Genomic DNA, 21,097 nt, shown 5'->3' with positions numbered 1-21,097 from the left:
CCTTGTTTTTGGACTCTTTGTGTCGGATGGCCGTCAGGAGCCGGCCATTGAGGGGGGGGTACTGTCACGCCGCCACCGGCGTGACGGCCCATGCTTTTATTTTTATAGTCATGTTTCCTGTTTTATTTTGAAAGTTCTAACTCTCCTCTCACCCCAGGTCACTTGCTCTTCCTGCAGCTTGCTAATTACCGGTCCCCGCCCATGATTACCACCACCTGCCACCAATCAAGCCACAAATAAAGCCACCTGCATTCTCCCCTCCGTTGCCAAAGTGTCACACACATCTCAGTGCATGGAAGCATCCCACAGTCCTCGAGTCCTTGTTCCCGGTGCCTTGTTGTCTTGCCTTGTTTTTGTGCCTTGTCCTCCCCAGCGGAGCGCTTTTAGTTACCCCTTTTGCCTTGAGCCTTTTTCCTCCCTAGCGGAGCGCCTTTTGTTGTCCCCTATACCTTTTGCCTGTTTTTTCCTCCCCAGTGGAGCGTTTTTAGTTCTCCACTTTTTGATTCCCCTTTCTCCTCTCAGTGTGAGAGGAGACAGCTGCTGACCGGCAATAAACCTGTTGCCTTTGTGGCCTACCTTTATCCTGCGTCTGGGTCCTACCTCTCCTCGTCGTGACACATCAGTTCAAAACAGACACCCGACCTCACGGTCATGACCCAAACATAACCCTTGCATGACCCAGTCATGACAATAAGTGCACCGTTAAAGTTGCTGCGACTCAATTTTTATATGCAGATTTTTCACTTGTTTTTTTGTCTGATCTCTTAGTAAGTGAAATAATTTCTGCTGTTATAAATTTGCTGAAATTCTCAAAGGGGGTATGAAGATCATCTGGAGGTCATTGGGAGGTGAGAGACACTGTTTTTTAAATGTACACTCATTGGCCTCGAAAGTTAAATTGTTTGGACAATGTTTACATCTGTAACATTTGTCAGCCCTGCAGACCACTTTACAAGGTTGTCATGGACTCACATCGAGTCACATGTTTTCACCAGGATTGCGTAGATGTCACTTAGGCAACGAGGCATCCACTTAAGGTTGGGAGCATCCACAAGCAGAATATAGTACAAATTAAGGCCCAACCTCTTTGAGAAATGATGAGTCCCTTTTCAGTATAAATTGCGGACTGAAAGTAGGCTATTAGTTTGATTGTACCATATTATGGGGTTTAAATTGTATAGATTATGGTAAGGTTTTTCCCGAAAGTTAAAATATTTTTAGTATGAGTTAATTTTTTAATTTTGCTTTAAATTCACCACATAATAAATTGTAACAACCTCTCCTCTGAGTGGGTGCATGCGTGTGTGTGTCTGTGTGGGCCTGCATGGTCTGGGGCGGGGTGAGGGGAGGGCTGATGTCGGTGGTGGGAGTGAGGTGTGAGGGATTTGGGGAAGCTATGACGTGTGGGAGTGTTAATGTGAGGAAAGCTGTGAAAGTGCCGCATGTGTTTCGGAGGTCCACTGTTCGTGGTTTGGTTTCGGTAAGTGGCTTCTAGCTAAATACCACTACCGGTACTTATTTTATCGAATATTTGGTATCATTATTGGTGTTTGGTATCATATTTCATATAAATACCATGTTTTATTGTTGTAAATTAAAATAAAACGGTACATTGTTTTGCTATTTTGTGTTAATTAAACAACCAAAAAATGTGTTGAACCTTTTAATAGTTGAATACAGTACTCAATCATTATCTATTTTGTGTATATTGTACACAGGCCTCACATCTAACTTTCAACCAGCCACATCATATCAATAAAGTGTAGAGCTAAAATGTAGGTGAATTCATGTCTTGACACTTTAAAAATAATTGTTGAACCAATTTAATATTAAACAGAGAATTGTTGACCAACTTAATAAAATAGTGGAAAAGTGGAAATACACAATTGAATGAATGAATATATTATTAAATTACTTAAATTAGTTCAAATGGAACGTATTAAGTTTAATTAATTATGAGTTCATTAAAAACTTAATATATTCACTTTGGTTTAACATAATTCAATCATCTGTTACCACTTGAAGCAATTTTATTAATTTGGTCAACAATTCTCTGTTTAATCTTAAATTGATTCAACAATTCTTTGTTTAGAGTTAAAGACAAAAAATAAACACCTCAAAATTAGAGGAGCACAAACAATTATTTATTGTTTTATTGTTTAATCTTAATTTTCATCCATTCTGATTTTTCACAAATCAATCCCTTATTCTCTTTTTCTCTTTCCAGTGAAAACTAAAATTAAACTACATAGAAACAAATATGAGAAGTACGTTAATTGGCTTACTATGGCTAAGTCTTGGCCTTCATCGGGATGCTTTATCTTTGAATGGAGTGAGAGCAGACTCAGCAGAGAACGAAGCTTCTATGGGCATCCCGGATAAAGAGCGGCATAAAAGGGTCAAACGAGGCTGGCTGTGGAATCAGTTTTTCCTGCAAGAGGAGTACACAGGCAGTGACTACCAGTACATTGGAAAGGTAGAAAATTCTTCATATCCAATTTTCACTAGCCACTAACACTGACTGATTGAGTTATTTTTAGAACAGGTAGAGGAAAAATCCTACAGTGACCCTTAGATAACAAAATAGTAGTGATGGAGAAATGAAGCTTCATGAACCACTTGTGATATTTTTTTGCTCCTCTGGATGCTGATTAAATGTCCGATGCATCTTTAAACCAAAAAGGACCATCTGGAGGAGTAAAACAAATATTGCAAGGGGTTTGTGAAGATTTCTTTTTCGATTCGCTACAAAATAGCATGTAGCCAGTGTTGCAAGTAAAAAGTGTCTCCTCAGGTAAATTTACATGGATGGACGACTTCATTTGGAAATAAATTTAGCAATCTAAAATTTTATTGAATTTAGACATACAGCCATTCCAATCCATTTGCAGGTGTGAGAAAGATTTTTTTAAATGACAGAAAACACTCAACCTCAGAAATGACACATTGAATCGAATGAACGACTTTAATTTATGTACAGTTTTTAATCAATGGAAAAAAAAAAAAGATTTTGTGTTATTTGGAAACTTTGCTTTAGCCTACTTTAATGTGGATTTATTTCATCCAAGATTTCATGCAAGTTTATTGATTGAACTGGTTGAGTCGGTAAAAGTGAACTATTGAAACAATTGCTGATTGTATTTCTGCATGCACTGTAGCTCCGGTCAGACCGAGACAGCGGAAATGGCCTTGTCAGGTATGTTCTCTCTGGTGAGGGGGCAGGCACCATCTTTGTCATTGACGAGCATAACGGCAACCTGCATGCCACGCGCCGCCTGGATCGGGAAGAGAAGGCTTTTTATATCCTTAGAGCGACAGTTGTCAACAAAATCACTGGAAAAGTGTTGGAACCAGAGACAGAGTTCACTGTCAAACTCCATGATATTAATGATAACGAGCCTCAGTTCAGCAAGGAATTATATAGAGGCAGCGTACCTGAGTGGTCTGATATTGGTAAGGAGTGGTTTTACCTGTGCATTAATTGGCATTATATCCAATAATCTTCTCTTGTCATATTAATGTGTGTCTTCTGAATGTCTTTTAGGTACATCAGTCATCAGTGTGACAGCTACAGATGCAGATGACAACATGTATGGCAATAGTGCTAAACTGGTGTACAGTATCAAACAAGGACATCCATACTTTTCTATTGACCCAAACACAGGTGAGAGCATGATGTAGATGGAGAAAATCTGAAAAAAGAAAAAAAAAATAGGTCAATTGTTATAGATGAAAGACCAAGCTATCAATATGGAAAACATTGCTGGATTTCATTTTTGTCTAGGTGTGATCAGGACTGCTTTGGGTCCGGGTGACATGGACCGTGAGCAGAGGGAGCACTATCAAGTCGTGATAGAGGCCAAAGACATGGCTGGACATAGAGGAGGACTCACCGGGACCACCATAGTTAACATCACCCTCACTGATGTCAATGACAATCCACCGCACTTCATCCATAGTAAGAACATCACCGTCCACTGATTTGTTTTTTTCACTCACTCATTCACACATGTAAGCTTCTGTGAGTGAGTGAGTGAGTGAGTGAGTGAGTGCGTGCTTTCATATTGCCGCGGGAGTGACGTCACGCAGCTGACACGTTCGCCCGGCCCCGTTTGCGACACGCCACACCCCCGCTCTGCGATTGGATGGAGGGTTGTAAACACTGTCTTTCTACAGAAACGTCTCGCTGTTTACAAAACAAACACAAAATGGCGAAATACAGGCTGGGGGTGTGGGGGTTTAGGACAAAATCACTCCCACACGTTATGAAAAGCCCATATCTATAAATTGAAAAGTAGTTAATTTGTTTAAATCCTGTATTTAAAAAGTGCATTTTCCTGAGTGAAACCGGCAGACAGCCCCTTTAACGAAATTGTTTTTTAAATTTTAGTTTTACTTTTTTTCATTTTCGTGAACTAAAATAACCTTGGTCCACACAAATGAGTGTCAGTCTGGCACTTTTCAAAGTGTTACTTTTTTCACACTTAATCAGTGTTACTCCAACACTGTGTACTGTTAAAAATCTACACTGGTAAAGTATATACTTGAAAGTAGAGCTGCCGAACGGTTACTTTTTTTCTTTTTATCAGATTAATCACGTTTGAATTTTGATCAATCACTATTTATTTCTTAATTAAAAAGGCTTTTGTTTATCAATATTTTTTGCCCGCCAAATTTAAAGAGCACCTGTTATGTGTTAATTTTTTCAACATTTAATGTTATGAGGGCGTCTTCAAAAAATGTTATTCACTACAAACGCTCATCCTCCAATTTTTTAATCAGTTAGCTACTTGCATAATTTAAAATGGAAAAAAAATTCCCCAATAGTTTGACATGAACAAATATTCTGGATGTCTTACGCAGACACATATTAAATGCTTTACTTTCATGCATGTAGTTATGTTTATTGCGCAAACACAACCTATGCTACCTTTAACGTAACCATCCGCTGTCAGCTAAAGGATCATCTCCAATCAAAATTAATAGTGTGATTAATCTGCGTTAATACATGATTAATAAAACTTTTTATGATTAATTAATTAGTTAACGCTTTATCTTTGACAAGCACGAATTGAATGTACTCTACACTAGTGTCAGTATTAAACATTTAATTCTGCCAAACTACACTTTATCTGGTGTTTAAACACTAGTAGGGGTGTTTAAAAAAAAATCGATTCAGCGATATATCGAGATGTTACAGTGCACAATTCTCGTATCGATTCAATATGCGGCCGAATCGATGTTTATCTCTTTGACTGCCAGGCGTTATAAAAACAAAACAAAAAAATCCACACTGCCAGCCGGTTTTGAGCATTTTAACTCATCTTTCAAGGCAAAAAGAATATTGTTTGCCTTTACTACATATACAATGTGGCTACTCAATGAAAGATCGCATTCCATTCATTGGAATTTTACTAATCATCATGAAACGTCTTTGGCAGTCAAAGAGTTAAATATCAATGGTTGATGGAGATATTCAACAAAACGTCTTTCTTAGGGTTACGGTTTACAATTTAAGCATGGAAGAATGTTATACTGTATTAGGGGTGTTAAAAAAAATCGATTCGGCGATATATCGCGATACTACATCGCGCGATTCTCGAATCGATTCAATAAAAAAAAATCGTTTTTTATTTTTTTTTTATTTTTTATTTTTTATTTTTAAAGAGCTCAGAATTGTTCATTCGGTAGTCTTACCGATTCAACGTCTTATCATCATTGCCTTTTGTTTGTTTTTTTGTGTGTGTGAATCCATTTTTAAACTTCCATTTTTAATGGAAAAATATTCAACAAAACGTCTGACTTCGGGTTAGGATTCACACCTTGAGCATGGAAGAATGTTATATGAACGGAACATTAAGCCTTAATATTTTATTTTAATGCTGTTCAAACATGAAACAGATTACAACCTCTATAAGACTGAAATTTCAGATAAATAAATAATACATTTTCATATAAATCTTACACTCTACAAGCTTACTGATTAGTATTTTCTAAATTTGAATGAAAAAAAATCGCAACAATCGACTCATAAATTCGTATCGGGATTAATCGGTATCGAATCGAATCGTGACCTGTGAATCGTGATACGAATCGAATCGTCAGGTACTAGGCAATTCACACCCCTATACTGTATTAATGGAATATTAAGCCTTAATATTTTATTTCAATGCTTGGGTGCTGCTCTGGTGCTACAATAGCCTGGGGGACCCTTGGGGGCTGTGCTTGCGTTGTTGGGCCAAGGTCGACGGCTCCCCTCTTTGGTGGAGGTTCTCATGCATGCCAGATCCACCACATCAGCAGCTACTGAAATGCAAAAAGAATTTGCATCTCCCACTGATCTCATTCTGCTTCATCTATCCTTGCTTTAGTCCTTCCTCTGGTCTCTTGTTGTCTCCCTAATCCTGTTTGAATTCAGATGTATCTGGGGTTGGTGAAAGATTCTGGATTTGCAACTGTGGGTGGAGGGCGATGGCTGGCTGGTGTTGGATTTCACTTTGCTTCTTCATCTTTCCTTCCTTTTATCCTTCCTCTGGTCTCCTCACAACTTCACAATTCTGGTGGAACTCTGAAGTATTTAAGGTGAAGGTTTTCAGGTTTCAGGTGAATTAAAGAGTGCAAACTCACACGCACGCACCCACGCACGCACACACCCACACACACATACACAGACACAAACAAAAGAGAGCGATGATGATGACATGTTGACTTGGGAAGGCTGCCGAATGAATAATACTGAGGTCTAATAAATAAATAAATAAATACATAACACTGCTTACTGCATATTTGATAGAACACTGAACATTTAACATTGACCAATTTGCTGTGTAAGTGTAAATTTGTTTTTGTTTGTGTTTTAAGGTATCTACCAGTTCCGAATTCCTGAATTGTCCACACCTGGTACTGAAGTTGGGAGGATTAAAGCCACAGACAGAGACATCGGACCAAATGCAGAGATGCATTTCACAATCATTAGTGGAGATGCCATGGACATGTTTGATATATTCACCAATAAAGAGACCCAGGAGGGTGTTATAACTGTCAGCAAGGTAAGAAATGTATTTAATTTAAAAAGCACAGTGAAAATTTATGATTTGATACCTGTAAATATGCCAGTTTCGAAATGAAGTCCCTTTGCAGCTTGATGCAACACTCAAGTATAAAACACAGTAAAAATAGAGTAAGAAAATTCGAGCCATGCAAAACCCTGACAAAAATTAAGGAATTACCACTGTTTAATTTTGGCAAAATATAAACAAAGTAGCATTTACCTTTTGTATTATGTCTACAGACTTTGGATTATGAGAGCAAACAGTCCTACACAATCGAGGTCCAGGTCCAAAACACCCAGGAAGACCCTCGCTTCACATTCTCAAGCTCCAGAGACATGGCCTCTATTCAGATTGCCGTGGAGGACATGGATGAGCCACCAGTTTTTGATAAACGCAGTTATCTAATGGAGCTTAAGGAGGATGCTGCAGTGGGCATGGTCATGGGCTTGGTCAGTGCCATGGACCCCGATGCAGCACACAGTCCAGTCAAGTAAGACAAAAGCATGTCCCATTTTGACTTACATGAGGCATTCTAGAATCTTTTTGCATTGACTTTCACAGGTACTCAATTGATCGCTGGACAGACATGGATCATCTGTTCAATATCCATCCAGAAAATGGAAGTTTATTTCTCCTGAAAAATCTGGATCGAGAGAAGAACGCCTGGCATAACATTTCAGTTATCGCCACTGAGATCTGTAAGTCTTTCCAGTGATGATTGTATGGCAGGAGGCTTTTACAGTCAAGTTTTATTGAAAGAATACATTCTCATCACGACGAAGGCACTCTGAAGTAAAGGTGTAGAAATGAATGCAATTTTGTGTTTTCATTTTAGATAATCCTCAGCAAAGAAGCCCTGTTTCAGTGTACATCAAGCTACTGGATGTGAATGACAATGCTCCAACATTTGCCACAGTGTATGAGAGCTTTGTTTGTGAGAAGACCAAGAAGGGTCAGGTACATGCGTATTCTCACTTAACTAAATGGGAAGTCAAGTCAAAAATGTTCTTTACATAAACATGGATGGAAGAGTGGATGGTGAAAACTAATGTGCATCCCCCTTTAACCAATAGCAATGAATAGACAAGTCAAATAGACAAAATCATCCATACTTCGCTCTTAATCATTGTTTATTCATATTTATTGTTGTTTTCAACAGCGCATTCAAATAATAAGTGCCGTCGATGCAGATGAGCCATCAATGGGGCACATTTTTTTCTTCAGTCTTGTGCCAGAGGAAAGCAACTACAGTAATTTCACTGTCCAAGACAATGGAGGTATTTTTTTTTCCAAACATGTTCATAATCGCGGCCAAAACCTTGTTTAGATTGGGGCTGATCAGCCTTGACACTTTTGCTGTTATGTATTTGTTGTGTTGTTGGGGGAAAAAAAATCAACAAAAACATCATTTGAAAGTAACTGGGGAATGGGTCAAATGCGGAGAACAAATTTTGCACCACTTACGTTGGTGTGACAATCAAGTACTATAACTTTTTTCTTTTTTTTTCTTTTTTTTTTTTACTTTATAATGAACTAGGCAAGGCAAGTTTATTTGTATAGCACATTTCATACACAAGGCAACTCAATGTGCTTTACACAAGGAAAGACAACACATAAGCATCAAGAAACAGTAGTTAACATTCAGAGGAAGAAAAATAAATGAAAATAGGTTACAAAATTTACTAAAAAGAACATACAATAACAATCTTAAAACATTATTCAACAAAGTTTAAAACATTTAACATAAGGAAGTTTAAAATAATAAAAAAACACTTAATTAAGGCTGTTTAAAAGTCCCTAATCAAAGGTATAAGAAAAAGGCAAATTTTTTAACCTGGATTTAAAAGCATTTACACTCGGGGCTGACTTCACTTCTGTTGGTAGCCTATTCCATCTGTGTGCAGCATAATAGCTAAATGCAGCTTCACCATGTTTGCTTCGAACTCTGGGTTCCACTAGTTGGCCCGAGTCTGTAGATCTCAGAGCCCTGCTGGGTTTGTACTCAATCAGCATTTCTTGGATATATTCAGGACCCAAACCATTTAGTGATTTATAGTGTGATTAAAATAAATCACTGTGAAAAATTTACTGTCCCAAACTGGAGAGTTCTTATTTTTAAATACACTTTTGCCTGTGAACATTTGTGAGTCATTTTGTTCAAAGTAACGAATGATCTAATGGAATTTTCCAAACTCAGATAACACTGGCAGCATTGTGACGCGTAGGGCCAGCTACGATCGCCTTCAGCAGAATGTCCACCTGGTTCCCGTAGTGATCACTGATGGTGATTACCCAATGCAGAGCAGCACAGGAACTGTAACTGTGCGGGTGTGCACCTGTGATTATGAAGGCAACATAAAGATGTGTAACGCTAATGCTCAGCTAAGCTCTCCAGGGATAAGCGCTGGAGCGCTCATCGCCATCCTGCTGTGTGTCATCATACTGCTATGTAAGTGCAGGATCACAATTAAGTCTGTCAAATTATGTTACATGTTAAGCGGAGTGGTTTTCATCAGAATCAGACCAGCGAGATCTCGCACTTTATTTATTTATTTATTTATTTATTTATTTATTTATTTATTATTACTATTCTTCATGAGTAGGGATGAAAGAACGACATAATGGTGAGGATTGGCTGAGGTAAAGTTGAATTTCGTTGTTAGCCAATCAGAAGTAAACTAGGCAGTGCGTTGTTGACACAAACTGGCAGCAAGGATGGTTGCACAAACACACAAAACAAATGGACATGCACTGATAAGTTGTGACTGAGGGCTGTGGAAAGAGAATGGCGAGCCCGGTTAAATCAACAGCCAACACAGCATCCTTTAACTAGAAGTAGACATTACTACTTGGTAAACAAACTTAAAGAATTTGTACGTCAAATTCACATTGTGTGTTGTCAAAGTAAAGTTTGGTTTCTCTCGGTTTTGTGAGAAACGGCAACCCACCATTTCTCCTAATTCTGACTACTAAAGACAGCAGAAGACTGACTCAAACTTTTTTTTTTTTCTTTTGGAAGAAGACGAGTGTCCCTGCCGCTGTTTTCCTAAAACGTTGAAAAGTTTATTGGTGTCGTACAAAATAAACCCTCCACACCAGCGGGGATCAGTGAAATGCTAAAGCTAAGCTAACTAGCTGCGGAGATGTTCTCTTTGGAGCGGTTTCTAAAGTGCTACGTCCGGTTTGAATTGCTTGACACCGATGTGGGGAGGCGCTTCTCTCCATGATATAATGCACATTGCATTTTTTTCATCCACGCATTTTCGTTGAATTTTGTGCACAGAAAAAAAAGGTCATGCCTGTACTTCCAGTTCAAGAAGACTGCTTCACATGTAGATTTAACCAGGCTCACCATTCATGTTGTTTATCATTTCAGTCCTTACAACTCACTATTGTGTTCACTTGTGTGTGCATTGGTGCAACCACCCTTGCTATTGTTTGTGTCAACAACTGCCTGACGCTACCTTTGGTTAGCTTGCAATGAAATTTGACTCAGGCTCAGCCAATCATCAGAACTTGTCACAAACAGTAAAAAAAATAAAATAAAAAAAAATGCCATTGTGCGATCTCACTGGTCTGATGAAAACATGATAAATGATCTCATTAATAAAGTGACAAGTGGCAATTTTTCACAGCAACAATAACATATTTATCAAGTAACTCAGTAATTTCCTGAGTTAATTTTCCACTAAAAGTTTAAAAGTTAATATTATTAATTAACACTGTTATTCTTCAAGAGATTTTGAAATTGTGACTGTTCGCCGTCAAATGTGATCTCTGCATCATTTCTTTCAGTGATTATGGTTCTGTACATAAAATTAACACGTCAAAGGAAAAAGGAGCCTTTGATTGTGTCCAAGGAACCTTTCCGTGACAATGTGGTGAGCTACAATGACGAGGGCGGAGGTGAAGAGGACACTCAGGCCTTTGACATTGCAGCACTGCGTTACCAAGAAGCTCCCACCGCTGTTATGGAGGACTGTGCTCAACAGAGGCGTGACATCATACCCTCGGACATGCTGAGCTCCCCGATGCACTGTCAACATGCTCCTGATGGCTTCTATCCCGTATTGCCGCCTGTCGGCTTGCTTTCACATGATAATAAGAGCATATGCAAATTCATCAATGAAAGAGTTCAAGAGAATGACCACACTCCGACTGCACCACCATATGACTCACTGGCCACTTATGCCTACGAGGGAGCAGGTTCAGTTGCCGGGTCGTTGAGTTCACTGGGCTCTGCATTATCTGAAGCTGAGCAAGACTACTACTACCTTAGTGATTGGGGGCCCAGGTTCAAGAAATTAGCTGAATTGTATCAGAGTGAGGATGTTACATCCTCCTACATTTCTACAATAGCATGATCTTACTACTCATATTTCTACTGTGGCACATGCATCTATCTTGCATTTCTCCCTGGCCATCCGTTGCAATTTTTAAGCAAGCATTTATTTTGCTTGTACAAAGTTAATTTTCCATGTATGCTTGTTAATTCTAAATCCACTCTGTTCAAGTGTACACCGGAGGTTTTGTGAATGTTCTGCTTGGAGTAGCATGGCGGACTGCACCGTATAGTACGAACAAACGCATACTTCAGATTTCTGATGAATCAGAAACATGTTTACATTTTCAAGTGCCTTTTCGGTGTCACAATACGTCTGTTAGCAAACTATCAAACAACTGTGAATAAAACTGTGCCTTATTTAAGGTTTGTAAATTAGATAGTCTTGCTTGATGCTTCTGATGCTAGAATGCAAAGTTTTGGATTTAAGAAGTAGCAATTAACTAGTGTGCTGGTATTAGACGGGGTCACAGGCGGTGTTACCATTTGATATATAGTAGGCCTAATGTACATTCCTTGGTGTATGGCGTCATCTAGTGGCAAGCTCGTTTATTCTGGCGGCAGTATCTGATCCTTTTTGATTATTTCTGTTGTAAACATGGTCGAGGGAACAACGCTAAATGGGCACAAATATAATGACGTGTCAGGTCAGACTTTCGTGCAGGCATGCTTTAAAAATGCATCAATTTCAATACACAATTTTAATAGTGTCATTATTGGGATTATGGAAGTTTTTGTCTACAGAGAAGCATTAAAAAAAAAACTTTGGAAAATGAGTCAAAACCATCTCCAATTAATGTAATCCTGAGTGAAATTATCTTTGTACCTAAGAAATAAACAGCTCATGATGGGACGGCAGTAGCTCGGTCTGAAATTATTTGGTAGTCAGGGAAGTACTACCCTTAAAGCTGTTGCCCCCGCCACCAGACCCCAAATATGTGGTAATGGATGGATGCATGGATGGATGGAGTCTGCTTGCTAGCAACTGTCGCGGTGCCCTTGGCCTTGAGCAAAGCATCGTCCCACTCTACCAACCCAGCTCAAGTGGTGCAGCGCTCTTTGCAAGTCCCTCTTTCTATCTGAATCTCTCAATGCCCGCATGCATATGTTCGTGTGAGGTGGGCAACACAAAGTATACATCAAAGCATACATCTGGAGGATAATTTCCGCTTGATGTAAAAATTTTGAATAAAAAATAAAAATGATAGGCCTACTGGGCAAATTCACAGAGTTACACAAAAAAAAAGCAGCATCCAAACATGACGTGGCAAATCAAAGACTGATTGTTATTGGAGGACAGTCAGTAAACTGACAAATCAAACAATTCAGTTTTAGGTTTTGCTCCCTAGCCTTCTGTACATAACGCTGACATACACTCCATCACAGTAGGTGGCGGTAATGTACCAAAAACAGTTGCCACCAGCCAAACAGGAAGAAGATAAAGCGCAAGAGCTACTTTGTTATCCGTACTGTAAACGCTTTATGTGTTATTTTGGGTTACTAATGGGTTTGATAAGAGTCTATATCCCGTATTTTTTGTTTTGCATGGTTTAGAGCTCGGGTGCGCTATTTTATAATGAGTTTTATTCAGCCATTGCGAGTCTATAAGCACCTGCCGGTGTGGATCGTGGAGGACCACCACGATGTAAGTCTGTGCTTCAGAAATGTAATTTGCACTACTGTAGTACCCAGACAATAAGACGTGCCATTTTTATGTTAAACTATTGCAGTTTTTACAAAAGACAGGTCGGTTGTTTGCTTATGAATAGGTATTTGTGTACATCTTTGAAATGAAAATAAAAGGTTACTTATACCAATGTTATCTTACATAACTTTTACAGACAATTCTAATGATGTAAGTGTCATTGTCCGGTGACAAATATTAAGAAATATAGGGCTGGTGAAAATGTACCAATTTATTTGAGGTGTGAGTGACTACTTGTGTTGAATCCGAGTTTAAAAATTCCATAACCTTCTTTATTGTCCCCTTTTTACAAGACTTATATCATTAGAATTGTACAAATAGGAAACATACAATAATGTTGTTGTTTTTTTTCTGAATTCAGTAATTCCAGGCACAATGTGAATCAGTGGGTGCATCTCAGCAAAACAAAAGCCACTACAATTTAAAAAGTAATATTAAATTGACGTTTTCAGCAGACACTAATCTGAAAGCCTTCTTTTAAAGCAATATTGACGTTCACATGTAAAGTAATATGAACCTAATAAAACACAGCAAATAAGGCAAAGAGAGAAGAATATGTACCTGTTAGAGGTCTGCTCAGAAGTATTTTCTTACTGCTGTGTTGTTGGAATGGTATTAATGCCCAAAGTTAATAAACCAAAAGGTGTAACTGTTGTGCTTACAAGTCCACTTAAGGAAAGGAAAAAATATGTAACATATGTATATTTATCTGTGTGCTTTCAGTGAATTAACAAAAAAATTGAAACATTTTAACAACTAAATGCAATGTCAGCTGCTTACGTTCATGTCTCCACTAGGTGGTGTGCCATATATATCGTGCCATTGCGTCAAGACATCTACCTATGAAGAACATTAAGCTTGTTCATTTAGACTCCCATCCAGATCTGCTAATTCCTGTCAACTTGTGTGCTGATACAGTTTTTGAAAAGGATAAGTTGTTAAGGTGTGTTTTTATCAAGGATCAGCATATCACATACGAGATAGTGAGACTGATATATCGGGCTTAATGCCATTAATGATTGACAGCATTCATCTTTTCACAGTGAGTTGAGTATAGAAAATTGGATCATGCCCATGGTTTATGCTGGTCACGTCTCTGGTGTGGCATGGCTGCATCCCTACTGGTCGCAGCAAATCATGGAAGGGGAACACAAGATTACTGTTGGCAAAGACTCATCCACCACCACCATCAGGTATTATGCACAGGATAGCTGATTGAAAATTGATTTTGATTTTTTTTTTTTTTGTCTGTGTGTGTCTTGATTTGACATCAAAGTTAATTTGTCTTTCCATCTTTCACTTTCCCCTTTCCGGCAGGGTGACAAGTAAAGATCATTACTTCCTCAGTGATGGCTTGTATGTCCCAGAGGAACAGCTTGAAAACCCCAAATCTCTCATATTAAATGTGATCAAAGTCAACCCTGTCAGTGGTCAGCAGCCTTTCACAGGTATGTATTCAGCAGAGGTGGGTTGCACTAGAAACGTGCCTCATGAGGTCATCAATGTTGTCCGCATGTTAATCACAGAGCATGTCCCAGTCTGTGCACAAAGTAACCCTGCAGCACCTCATTGGTCTCCTAACTTGACTTTCTAACGACCCTTGAGGTTACATGAACCCTTTGAACTGCAGTAACAAACTCAGGTGTTAACAGCAAATGATAGTGATCTGATAATTGGGAGCAAGGGTGAAGCAGTCCATGCATCTCTGGTGATTGCAAGCTGCAAGTCCAATGTGTTATTGACCCTTTTTGTGCAGTGGTGTGGTAAAGAGTGGACAGTACAGAGTCCAAAGAGCAGTGATTAAAGTCCCCAGTGATGATGAGATCTTAGGTGCAGGTCGGCCTGTCACGAAAATTACGATCTCAACTTATCATTTGATAAAATAAAATGGATGTGATAGTGTTTTGCCTTTTTCATGAGTGCGTGTGTACCTCTTAAAAAGAATGTACTTGAAATATTCTGCTCTAATGTTATTGTATCATTGGCTTAAAAACCCCCCATCAAAGATCAGGGTTTTTCCTGTGTACAAAATTCAGAGGCGGCCACCTCCACCTAATTTGCTCCCCACCTCCAGCCTGAGCCACTGTTATCGCTCAACACAGCACTCCAGCTGTGCTGATTGAGCTCGGCAGGAACACATTTTAACTGCAGTTGCAGTGTTGCGCCATTATGGAGGCGCTATATCAACAGCATTGCACCGGACAGACCTGAAGTAACAATTGAAGAAGAAAGGGCTTTCCTCTTTTTTTGTTTGTTTTTTTTTTGTTAAAAAAACAAAAAAACTTTAATGTACCGAAGAAGAAATAGGGAGCAACCTTTGAGCACGCCCATTTCCTGGTTGGTAGTGTTTTACAACAACGCTGAACTATATTTACAATTGAATATGTACTAGTGGATAATTTTTTAACGATTGTAGTTAAAAATGGCAACTTTGTATTCATATAATTTCTCGTTCATGATTGTAAAATGGCTGCAAGAGGGCGGCACATAATGGTATCGTCACCGCCATGAGTACGGATACCTTAAAACCTGGTATCGGTAGTCACCCATCATAGTAGAGGTGGGAATCTTGGGGCACCTCACGATTCGATTGCGATTACGATTCAGAGGCTACGATTCGATTATAAAACGATTATTGATTTCCCCCCCAGGCAGCAGAAAAAAAACAATGTATTTTGGTGCTTTTAATGTTTCGTACATTAGTTACAAAAATAGTACAAAAGTCCTCTCAGGCCTACATAAACTACTATTTCAGTATCAAGTTAACAGTTCAAAACAGTAAATAAAATACTCAAGTCCTCATTCTGTAACAACAGCTTTTAAGTATATTCAGTCTTCAACAGAATAAAACATAGCACTGAGCAAAAATATATTATTTTTATCCACTCAAAAGTGCACTGAGATATAAATGAAAGACAATGTGAACTACTACTTCAATACAAATGCCTAAAAAAAAAAAAAGTGCTTTCCTGCTTTTTAAGTTGTGTAAAGATGAACATGTAAACATTAAAGTTTCTCAGAGGTACAAAAAAAAAAAAAAAAACTCAAGTGCTTTTCTGCTTTTTAACTTGTGTAAACATGAACGTGTAAACATTAATGGGATCGTTCGGCTTTTTTAACATGAATCTCGATTTGATCCTCACCTCCCGTGTGTGCGATCAGCACTGACTTCTTTCTGACAGCGTTCGGTGACACCAGTTCTGGTTCGACGTTGGACGAGAAGAAAATAAAAAAGAAAATAGTCCAGCAAGCTGGCTGGGGTCTCGGAAATAAAGCGTTTTTCTTCTAAAAACTTTTTGTTTTCAAAAGCGTGATACATTTCCACCACAATACTCTTTTCTGAATAAAATCAGACGCCATTACCGCCAGCCACTACTTTTCTGTTCGTTCGTTCGTATCACTGCGCGGTGCCCTGTAGAACGCTAACCGACGCATTGCAGCCAGCTAGCTGATACTTCCGCCTGAAGTTGTTTGCCTTTTCGGAGCAGGTCTGATCTCACGAAGAGGTGGGTTGGTCAGCTCAGCCATGCTTGTTTTTGTTTTGAATCTCGAGGCGTGAGTTGTGGATGTGTACTCTCGGTCCGTCCCATTAAGCGTCCCGAAGACCGCGCGCGCTACTGCGTTTCAGTTCCGCGTACTTTTCGCTCCGGTTCACTTTTAGTTTCGGTTCCCTTGGCATATTTATATAATCGGAATTTGGACGTTTGTGAATCGTTCTCGATTGTTCCACGGCCGAATCGTGAATAATCTAAGAATCGGAAATTTTGCACACCTCTACATCATAGTCAGAGTGATAACACCTCTGCCTCAATTTGAGCCAGGAAAAATCCTGAAGATGCTATCTTTTATTGTGCTAGTTTAGTGGTACATTGCCCAAATGCTTTTCTTTGCCTCCCCCCCACCCCAAAAAAAACCCCAAATACTACAGAAATGAAAACGTCTGAGGAAGACTCTGAGACATGGCTTGCCAAAAAACCCAGAAGAGAATGTTCACAAGTTGGGGAGGCCAGTTGCTCTCACTCGCTTTCACAAACTGATGTGCCACAAATTGCAGTGGTCAGCTCTGTTAGTAAAAATGGCAGACAAGAAGACCTGAGCTGCAGTTTAAAAGGGGATTACGACGCTGCAGATGAGGAAGGATCCAGAAGTTATGTTGTTAAGAGGATATCAACTTTTCTAAGTCAGACGGAGCCATACATCCTGGATATTGATTTGGATTTCTTTTCCTGTAAGAATCCATTCAAGGAGTTATATACTGAGGTACTGATGGCTTCTTATTTCCATTTTGTATTTGTGCATTTGTTAGAAGTAGATTTGTTCTGGCCTACTCTGAGGTGTGATTGTTTTTCTGAAAGTTTTGAGAACAATTTCCCTACACTTAAATATATACATAATTTGTTTGGCTTGTTTTAAATTGAATTTGAAATCAGTCAGTGGTTAGACTGTCGCAAATAAAATTATAAATGGCATTGAATAATAATTCAAATACAGTGTCATATTAAGACGCAATAGCATTTCTGTTGAGTTTATGCTTAAGGCATATTGAATCAAACAATACAAAAATCATTTAAATTCCCCACTTGCCATAATGGACCTTGGTTGGACATTTTCCTATTCAAATTATTATTATTATTATTAGTCAAATTATTTTCAGTGTTTTCTAGGCGTACCATCATCATTTTTCCCCAGGCCTGTTTCATGAGTTTATTTTTAAAAGATACTTCTTTTGAACCACAATTCAAAAGCAATTTCTGATTTTCATTGGTTAATTTTCACAACATTATTTCTTAATATTGTTATTATTTATCTTTACTTGATTATTTTTTTTGTTCATTAACAGAGGGTGTCAACAATTTTGTCCATGTATGTACCCTTTAATAGGACATTTTTGTCAAGAATATATGATTTTCGAATGAGAAACTGTTCTTGAAAGAATCAGCAGTCCTTACTTTGAATACAGTATTTGGATATCTGAAGCAGCATTTGTGAATTTTTGATCGTCTTCCAGGAGGAACAGTATTATACTATACTGGTTAAGCCGATATTGCTTCAGCATTTACAGATTTTCCATATACACATAACTTTCATTAACATTTTATTGAAAATACAATTGAACAAATATATAAAACATTTTAGGTCTCTTATTGTTCCCATCATACCAACTGCCTAATGGAACTGGGATTTACTTGTAAATTGCTCGTGTTAATGTGAATTTCATTTTTATTTACTATGCAACATGGTCAATTAATTCATTGTCTCTATTTCAAGGAGGAGTATGCCATCCTCCAGGAACTCTACAGCTTCACAGGGCCTGTCCCTCATGCTAATGAGGTAAGACTTATGTATACAGTGAATACCTCTCCATCACGGGGGTTATGTTCTAGTCTACAACACCCCAGCAATAAGTAAAATCTCCATCCATACATTATCTGAACTGCTTTTCCTCAAATCTGTAAAATAGAAATGCAGACTAGGCATGTTAGTCTTTATGCTACTTTCTATTAGTGTTGTTCCGATAGCGTTTTTTGGGCCCTGATGCCGATTCCAATACCCAGCTTTGCAGTCTTGGCCGATACCGATACCATACCTAAGGTTTTTTTTCCTCAACATGAAAAAGCTGTCCTGCCATTGGTTCAGAGCATTCAAGGGCCAATAGGATATCTTAAGCCTGGTTCACACGGCAGGAGAATTGGCCCGATTTTAGCCCCGAATTTCCCATCCCGACAAACGATAATCTTAACAGATGGCGCCGTGTGTGTTGTTACCACACACGGCGCCTCCCGATATCGGCGCTCGGAAGGAACCCCGACTTGAAATCGGGAATATCCAACATGTTAGATTGTTTTGGCCCGACTTCGCTCCGCGCAGCCGATTGATTGATGACGTGTAGCCAATCAGAAAGCGAGCCGGCGAGGAAGCTGGTGGGGAATCCAAAATCAAAACAGTCATGACGCAGCAGAAAGTCCGTGCTCGCGCTATTACACTCTTTTTATTTTATTTTTTTAATTATTTGTATATATATATTTTGTTATATACATACACACACATTCTCCACAAATAAACGTGGTCTTCGGATGGGACGCCAATCCGCGCCGCCAGCACCGAGCCGAGGGCAAGCGATGTCTCGCCAGTGCCCATTTACGCTCCTTTAAACAACACCTTTTCTTTTTAGACCTTTTTAAATTTTCGGCTGAAAACCAGGATTGACTCATGTTGACTCGGAAGCCACGTTTAATCTCGAGAGGTTTTGCGAGACTTCCCGTCACATTCTTGAATGAATTCGGCTCGTGTGGGGTGTATTGATTGTGCAGTGTGGCCGCACACCACGCACGGTACGTTCAAAACTGGAACTCCCGTGATTTTTTTTCTCTTCATGTGTGGAGTCTGTCAAAGATTGGAAATCGGCCGACAATTTCAAAATCTTGCCGTGTGAACCAGGCCTTAGATCGGCATGCAGTGAACACGTCACATATCAGTGAATGTCGTGCACGAGCAAGACACAAGATGCTGCATCCAATTCCTATATTAGCGTTGGAATTAATGGTATCTGCATGTTACTTGTGGGTACCGATACTCACTGATACGATACCACTGTTTTAATGCAGTATCGGCGCTTCTGCCGATACCAGTATGGGTATCGGAACAACGCTACTTTCTATAGTTCAAGGTCTTTTAAATCAATGCAACACATTCAAAAATGAGCAAGATCACACTGTAATACAAACAATATTGTGTAAATAAAATTAGAAATTGTGTACTGACCAGCCAAGCCATTGATAATGATGATGACGATGATGTTGAAGCTGTGCCCTGATACAGTGCGTTCCTGTTTCAAAGCCTAAATAATATTTTATTTCGCTGCAGATTGTTGTCATGGCAATGCACTGTTTGCAAAGAAAAATGATGTTGTTTTGGAGTGTGTAAAATTGGGTGAAAATTCGTGAAACGTTGCACACACATCAGGCCTGGCAAAAGCTTATATTTTACAAGTTGATTGTATACTTTCTTAAAAATGGCTTAGTCGTCAGTCATTTCATTTAGATCTACAGAAATTGAGAGGATGTAACAGCTCACGACCTTCAAAATAAGTATTTAGAGTCACACATAACAGGAAGTCAGTAATTTTGATGTAACTTTTTTTTCTGGAGGGGTGGAGGGGGTCTTTTATAGAGGTCATATTTTAACAAACCTACAAATTTTCGAACGTATTCAAGCTTTGGGCGTTTCAGCTTAAGACGTTTCATTTAGTTGCAAGTTGTTGCCATGGCGATGCACTGTTTGCAAGAAAAATTATGCTGTGTGTGGAAAGCTGTCTGAAAAACATCCACTCTGATAATGTTGTCTTGCACAAATCATCCAAAAATTAAGTTCTCAATGAGAAGGAATAAATTGTATTCTGAAAGAAGAAATTCTTATTTACCTGCTAGGAGATTAAATGTATTTAAAATGTGTATGTTCTTCCGGTTAAAGTTATTAATATGTTTTTGTCCACATGTCCAGGAGGAGCTTGATGAGTGTGTGGATCATCGTATACGTCAGTTAGAGGATTTAGAAGCAGCATTCGCTGATCTGCTAGAGGATGATCGAGAAGCGGTTGTTTCACATTGGGTCGGCAAACTTGGGTGAGGAGGCTGTTTTTCTCAACATTGACCAAATGTTATCTCTTTCTTGAGTTTTGATAGTTCGGACTTTCCCCCCCTCAGATCTCGTGTCGATCAAAAGCCAGTTAACACATTTCATGATAGTTCAGGGAGGCAAATGTTTTCATTGTGCACCACTTTGCAGTTAAGGTTACCCCCAGGAGCTAGTTTAGTTGTGAAAGCATAAGTGAAATTGCTAGGTGTGTAATGGTATGTCGAAAATCAGGAACCGATATAATGACATTTAAAATGAAACATCAATAGCTGGTACCAAGAGTTTTGTACACATGTGCATTCGACATGTCAATATACCCGTAATGTGGACACTTTGCACCACAGTGCAATCAACATCCATCCA

General features: G+C 38.9%; 2 protein-coding genes across 5 annotated transcripts in view; both read left to right on the top strand.

Annotated features, from left to right (window-relative positions):
• The first annotated feature begins 768 nt into the window (after positions 1 to 768).
• Positions 769 to 12,163, top strand: LOC144029704 (cadherin-6-like). Of its 4 annotated transcripts, none has more exons than XM_077535746.1 (12): positions 769 to 848; positions 2,334 to 2,476; positions 3,159 to 3,453; positions 3,545 to 3,664; positions 3,785 to 3,958; positions 6,862 to 7,049; positions 7,292 to 7,542; positions 7,614 to 7,750; positions 7,888 to 8,009; positions 8,212 to 8,329; positions 9,250 to 9,501; positions 10,848 to 12,163. In XM_077535746.1, the coding sequence occupies exons 1-12, from the start codon at positions 821 to 823 to the stop codon at positions 11,414 to 11,416; spliced, it is 2,397 nt and encodes a 798-aa protein (XP_077391872.1). In that variant the 5' UTR covers positions 769 to 820; the 3' UTR covers positions 11,417 to 12,163. The 4 variants fall into 4 exon arrangements, with proteins under 4 accessions (XP_077391872.1, XP_077391871.1, XP_077391870.1 ...); XM_077535745.1 differs by having other exon boundaries at positions 2,228 to 2,476; XM_077535744.1 differs by lacking the exon at positions 769 to 848 and adding an exon at positions 1,430 to 1,480 and having other exon boundaries at positions 2,228 to 2,476.
• Positions 12,164 to 12,800: 637 nt separating this feature from the next.
• The window catches only part of c1h5orf22 (chromosome 1 C5orf22 homolog), a 9,860-nt gene continuing 1,563 nt past the window's right edge, over positions 12,801 to 21,097 (top strand). The window contains exons 1-7 of the mRNA XM_077535748.1: positions 12,801 to 13,039; positions 13,897 to 14,042; positions 14,143 to 14,292; positions 14,417 to 14,547; positions 17,028 to 17,359; positions 18,368 to 18,430; positions 20,600 to 20,721. Of these exons, the coding sequence (XP_077391874.1) occupies positions 12,971 to 13,039; positions 13,897 to 14,042; positions 14,143 to 14,292; positions 14,417 to 14,547; positions 17,028 to 17,359; positions 18,368 to 18,430; positions 20,600 to 20,721 (1,013 nt within the window). The 5' untranslated portion in view covers positions 12,801 to 12,970. The remainder of the gene's footprint in view (positions 13,040 to 13,896; positions 14,043 to 14,142; positions 14,293 to 14,416; positions 14,548 to 17,027; positions 17,360 to 18,367; positions 18,431 to 20,599; positions 20,722 to 21,097) is intronic.

Source organism: Festucalex cinctus, chromosome 1, assembly GCF_051991245.1.
Source record: "Festucalex cinctus isolate MCC-2025b chromosome 1, RoL_Fcin_1.0, whole genome shotgun sequence".
Taxonomy (NCBI): domain Eukaryota; kingdom Metazoa; phylum Chordata; class Actinopteri; order Syngnathiformes; family Syngnathidae; genus Festucalex; species Festucalex cinctus.
Note: the sequence above shows the minus strand (reverse complement) of the source record. Positions and strands in the feature narration are given on the sequence as shown.